The following is a 6,000-nucleotide window of genomic DNA, read 5'->3' as shown; positions in this document are numbered from 1 at the left end:
GTTTAAAAGTTACATGTCTTTTCTAGAAAATAATGATATAGATCTTTAAGGTCTAGAAAACTGTTGCTGAGGGGAGCAAGGCACTCCTTTTTCTTTAAAGAAAAGCTAAGTCACCTGGGTTAAAAGTTAGCTTTGTCTGCTACTAGCATTTGGTCCTTCGATGTGATATATGCTTATATATGTATTATTCCTGCTGTTAGGAGAGAAAGGCAAAAGTCCAGCACTCTGAGAACGAGTTTGGTGTGTAGACTATTAGTTTTGTTCATTGACCTTGATCAAATTACCAGATCTTCCTTGGTTTCAGACTGTCATCCATAAATATCCAAGTTTAATATTATATTCCAGTAAAAATGTATGCACATACACACATATGTGATTTTAAAAAATTAAATGTTGAACTGGTATAAGACAGTATATATGTAAGGTATAAAGTATCAGGATACAATGAAATCTATATAGGTAGTAGAAGAACCTATATAGAAGAACCTTACCATGCTCCTTTTTAATCCTCTATGTTCCTGTTAGATACCATTCACTTTCTTGTTCCTCCAATCACTTCACAATTTGCAATCACTTCATTTTCTTTAGTTTTACATTTGCAATTCTAAATCATGTATTGCTTACTTTTGCAGGTCTTTGAGCTTTTGTATTAAGAGTCATACTGAATGTGACTTGCTTTTCTCTTCTGACATTATTTTCCTACTATTTATCTACTTCTTTATCTCTGAACCAATACAATGCTGCTTTAGCTATGATTCTTGATAAGGAAACTCCTGCCTGTCAAGCAGTGTCTTGGCTATTAGCCTTTTTTTGTTCCTCCACATGTATTTTAAAATCAGCTTGTCAAGTCTTACCAAAACAAAACCAAATAAACAGTTGTGATTTTGACTAGAATTGCACTAAATAATTAAATTTGGGAATAACTGTCATTTCTACCTTATTCTTATCTGGAAACATGGCAATTTTATAATTTTCTCCATAAAGGTCTTATGCCTCTTGAATTATTCACCTCAGGCTTCGATAGTTCATACTGTTGAATGTGTACCTTAAAGAATTTAGTCTCTTAGTTTTGGAGGCTGGAATTCTGGCAGCACAACTGGGTCCTGGTGAGATCCCTCTTCCTGGCTTGTAAGAGATGCCTTCTCCCTGTGTCCCCTCATGGAAGGGAGAAATCTGGAGTTTTTCCTTTAAGGGTACCAGTTTTATAGTCAGGTCTCCACCCTTATGACCTCATTTAATCTTGCCTCCTTAAAAACTGTATCTCCAATGTAGTCTCATGGGGGATCAGGGATTCAGCATAATGAATTTTGGGGGGACACAATTCACTCCATAATACATCTTTTGTTAGATTTAGTCTTAAATTCTAATTATCCTTGGTGCTATTTTATGAGGTGGTATTTTTTATTATTGTCTTGTTAATCTTCTTATTACACTTTTGAAGTGTTTTGTGGTGTATGTATGTGTGTGTGTGTGTGTGTGTGTGTGTGTGTATATATATATATACACACACACACGCAAGTAATTTTTATATACTGATTTTGCAAAAATTTGCTTTTACATAAAAGACAGCATATACAACCCCTAAGAATAATGTCACCAATTATTAACTCTGTTGAAAATCTCTTTATTTCAGATTTATTACTACACAAGAGTTACATAATCCTTAAAACTTCAGTGTGCAACAGACCATCTGTTATTTACTCCATTATGTCCATTTACACATTAGTTAGTGGGAAAAAAGTCTGTTCGATATTTTAATAATTACATGATTTGTAACCAAAAGAAAAAGTAGCAAGTGCCAAAGAACTCCCAATGTATGACATGTAGGATAATCACTCTGAAACACAAGAAACTAGGCAATAAAGGAAAATTTCCTGCTCAGATGTTATAAAATGCTAATGGCATTTTATGATGAGATAAAGGCTTTAAGTTAGTATACAACTTACTGGGCAGATAAAATTGCCATATTATTTATACTTTTGCATTTAAATTTTTGTAGTATAGTACTATCCATTTCTTTGATATTTAATTTTACACCAATTTTTAAGTCTGGGTTCTCAAATCAGTGGCTTGATTTTTTAAATAGTTTCTGATATACCACAAGTGCTTTACTCATTTATCTTTTCTTCTTTCAAAAGGTTTAGTGGGACTGTGCAATGCTGGAGCAATAATCCAGAATGTCCTGAATAGTGAATTCCATTGTAACACCAGATCCAGGATAACATCGCGCTATCAAACCTTCAAAGTGCTTGTACTGGCGTATAAATTCATCTTGCATGGAGTGCCACACCACCTATTATTAAAAAGAAAACAAGGGTTGGGGTTGTAGCTCAGTGGTAGGATGTTTGCCTAGCATGTGTGACGCACTGGGTTTGATTCTCAGCATTACATATAAATAAACAAAATAGACATCCATTGACAATGAAAAAAATTTAAAAAACCCCAAAAGTCATTAAATTATGAATGGAAATAATTCATAATCAAGTCTGTAGAAATAATTTCGAGACACTGTCTAAGAATTTGGCATAGTATAGTGGTTAAGAACATGCATTCTGGAGCAAGAATCCTAAGACCTTCTGTCTACAAGATCTGTGGCCTCAAGTATGTGATTATCACTGCTCTATGCCTCAAGTTCATCTGTAAACCAGGGTATTAATAATAATACCTTCTCATCCTAAGATTCCTGTGAGAGTTAAATGAATAAACACGTGTATAGCACTTACAAGAGCATCAGACACAAACACACTCATCATGTTTTAGCTATTATACCAACACAGATATGGCTATGCACAATTATGTAGAGAACTGACTATAGATTAAATGCGATGCAACAATTAATGTTTAAATTCCATTTCAGATCAAGTTTAAATTTTTCTTTATCTAAAAGTGATGATGCAAAACACAGCTTGATGCTGGGGAAGACACCAGGGTGAGAGAGATCACTATCTACAATCGAATAACTATAACCCAGCAGTGGAGACTAATATGTGGACCACTATTAAACAGAATTTGCCACACACTGACATAGTGGCTTACATTTATTGAAGCTCACTCTGCATCAGCACAGTGCAAAGTGCTTTGTATATGTATTATCCTATTTAAGTCTCAAGAGGACCTGGTGAGGGTGGGTACTGTGACCATCATCTCCATTTCACAGATAAGGAAATATATTCTTCCAGGATTTTTTTTCCTTGTGAACCTCATAAATCCCAATTTTCTATCAATTTAAGACTAAGCACTATTCCCTAACTGTTATTACCCTTTTCATCTTTAAGATCATGTTATTTCTTCCAGCTAGAATGCCATCCTCCCTACTTGTTAAAATTCCTCCTCTCTTATACTTTCAGATGTCAACAAAAATGTAATATCCCTAAATAGGCCTTCTATGATGTTAAAATCAGAATTACTCTCACTCATCTCTGGGCCTTTCAGCATAGTTTATAAGGAACAATGGCTTAAGTTAAGGTTTAAATCTCTTTATCATCTATTAGCTATGAGGTCTTTGTCATGTTATTCCATATCTCTAAGCTTTGATTTTTCTTATTTGTAAAATGGCAATGACAATAACAGTAGTGTCCACGTGAACGAGGCATCATTTATACTTTTCAAATAAGGAAGAGATTAAGCAACTTGCCCCAAATCATACAGCTTCATCTGGATCCAGATTATGAACCCATTTCTGATCCTAATCTCTACAAGCCCACTGTACTATATTCCACACTAAGATCTAAACAAACAAAAACAAATCGAATCAAATAAAAGAGAAGCAACTTAATGCCTTATCACAATAAAACATGGATATAAAATAAGCAGAAATGACTATAATTACAGAAATATTATTGCTTTCTTCTTCACAATTTATTAAACTGATTTGCATATTATGAAACTTTCTTCTTGTACTAAAAGTGGAAAACAGGAAGAATTTATAGAGGAATATTTTAGAGAAAAGCAATATATATTCAAGCCAGGATGGTCAAAAGAATGAAGTAGCTGAGCACAGTGGCACATGCCTGTAGTCCCAGTGACTTGGGAAACTGAGGCAGGTCAGCCAGGACATCTTGGCGGGACCATCAGAAACTTAGCAAGACTCCATCTCCAATTCCCCAGAAAACTTGGAATGGAACTATTATTTGACCCACCTCCTCCACTCCTCAGCATATACCCGAAGGACTTAAAATCAGTGTACTACAGTGATGTGGTCACATCAGTGTTTATAAGCAGATCAACTTCACAATAGTTAACCTATGAAACCAATCTAGGTGCTCTTCAACAGATGACTGGTTAAAGAAAATATGGCATATATAATACACAATGGAATATTACTCAGACTTAAAGAAGAATGAAAATTATGATATTTACAAGTAAATGGATGGAGCTGGAGAATATGATGTTTAAGTAAAATATGCCAATCCCAAGAAACCAAAGACCAAATGTTCTCTCTGATATGTGGATGCTAACACAAAGCAAGGGGCGGGGAAGGGAATTATAGAAGTTCACTGGATTAAACAAAAGGAAAGAAGGGAAGAGAGGAGGGATGGGATTAGGAAAGACAGAGACTGAATCAGACATAACTTTCCTATGTTCATATATGAATATGTGACCAGTGTAACTCCACATCACACAAGAATAGGAAGTCATACTCCATGTATGTATAATATGTAAAAACATACTCTACTGTCACATATATCTAAAAAGAATAAAAAATTAAACAACAACAACAAAAAGACTATCTCCAAATAAAAAAATAAGGATTGAGGATGTAGCTCAGTAGAAAGATCCTCTGGGTTCAATCCCCAAACCAAAAACCAAACAAGTAAGCAAACAATAAACCCCAAACCAAAAACCCTGAAGCATACCTGAAGTAAGTTTTCCTCTTCACATAAATGTTTATCAACTTTCTTATAGAGGTTATCTAGGCCTTTTTTCACTTCCTTTCCAGGATATTCTTTAATAACTTTACGAAGTTCTTGTTTGTTAAATGCAAGTTGGTAGCTCACTTCCTCCTCTCTTATACCTTGTGCTACTCGAGCCTCAACACCTTCAAAGAAATGCTTTAAGGAGATGAAAATAAATAATAGTTAAGAATGACTATTGTTATCATTACAATTAAACAAAAATCAGACAATAGCTGGGTGTGGTGATGCATGCCTGTAATTCCAGCTACTCAGGAGGCTGATGAAGGAGGATGGCAAGTGTAAGGCCAGCCTCTGCAACTTAGCAAGGCCCTGTCTCAAAAATAAAAGTAGGGCTGGGTAATAGCTCAGTAATAGCACTAGCCTAGCATGTAGAAGACCCTGGGTTTAATCCCCAGCACTGAAACAAAACTAAACAACAACAAAAAAAAAACCCCAAAATGGTATTATGATACAATACATATCCATTGTATAAAAACCAGACAACATGTGTGAAAGTATAAATAACAATCACCTATTATAACCCTTAGAGACAATCATTATTAACATTTTAGATTTCTTTCTAATCTTTTGATGTAAGTACACAATTGAAATTACAACTCCATACCTTCCTTGCATTTTCCACTGAATATTGTGAGTTTTTTTGGTGCTGGGGACTGAACCTAGAGCCTCACACATGCTACACACATACTTTACCACTGAACTACACACCTTGATTTCTCTTAAGTACAAATTGTAATGGTTACATAATAATCCATCTAATAACTGAATCACTATTCAGTTAATGGATATTTTCCTTTTTTGGGAGTTGACAAAATCTAGTCATATCTTTAAAAATATCTCTTATAAATATAATTGTCATAAATATCTTTTGTATATAGTACTTACCCACAATACTAATTATTTTCTAGTAAAAATTTCAATAACTGAAATTACCCAGTGGAGTAGTATGACCATTTTGAAGAGCTTTGTTGTGTACGAATTGCTTTCTAGGAAAGTTCAACCAATTTACATTTCTGTCAACAGTATATAAGACAGCTATCTTGAATTATTATAAAACCATGGTTGCCAGACTACAAAAAGATTG

At 34.4% G+C, this 6,000-nt stretch overlaps 1 protein-coding gene across 4 annotated transcripts in view; it reads right to left on the bottom strand.

Moving 5' to 3' along the window:
• Positions 1 to 1,617: 1,617 nt before the first annotated feature.
• The window catches only part of EXOC1 (exocyst complex component 1), a 66,003-nt gene continuing 61,620 nt past the window's right edge, over positions 1,618 to 6,000 (bottom strand). For all 4 annotated transcript variants that reach the window (XM_081303352.1, XM_081303354.1, XM_081303353.1 and 1 more), the window contains 2 exons: positions 4,857 to 5,051; positions 1,618 to 2,293 (listed from right to left, as the gene is read on the bottom strand). In XM_081303352.1, coding sequence (XP_081159478.1) covers positions 2,141 to 2,293; positions 4,857 to 5,051 — 348 coding nt within the window. In that variant the 3' untranslated portion in view covers positions 1,618 to 2,140. The remainder of the gene's footprint in view (positions 2,294 to 4,856; positions 5,052 to 6,000) is intronic.

This window comes from Spermophilus citellus (genome assembly GCF_964194105.1).
Source record: "Spermophilus citellus genome assembly, chromosome: 8".
Lineage (NCBI taxonomy): Eukaryota > Metazoa > Chordata > Mammalia > Rodentia > Sciuridae > Spermophilus > Spermophilus citellus.
This window is presented reverse-complemented; position numbering and strand designations above follow the sequence as displayed.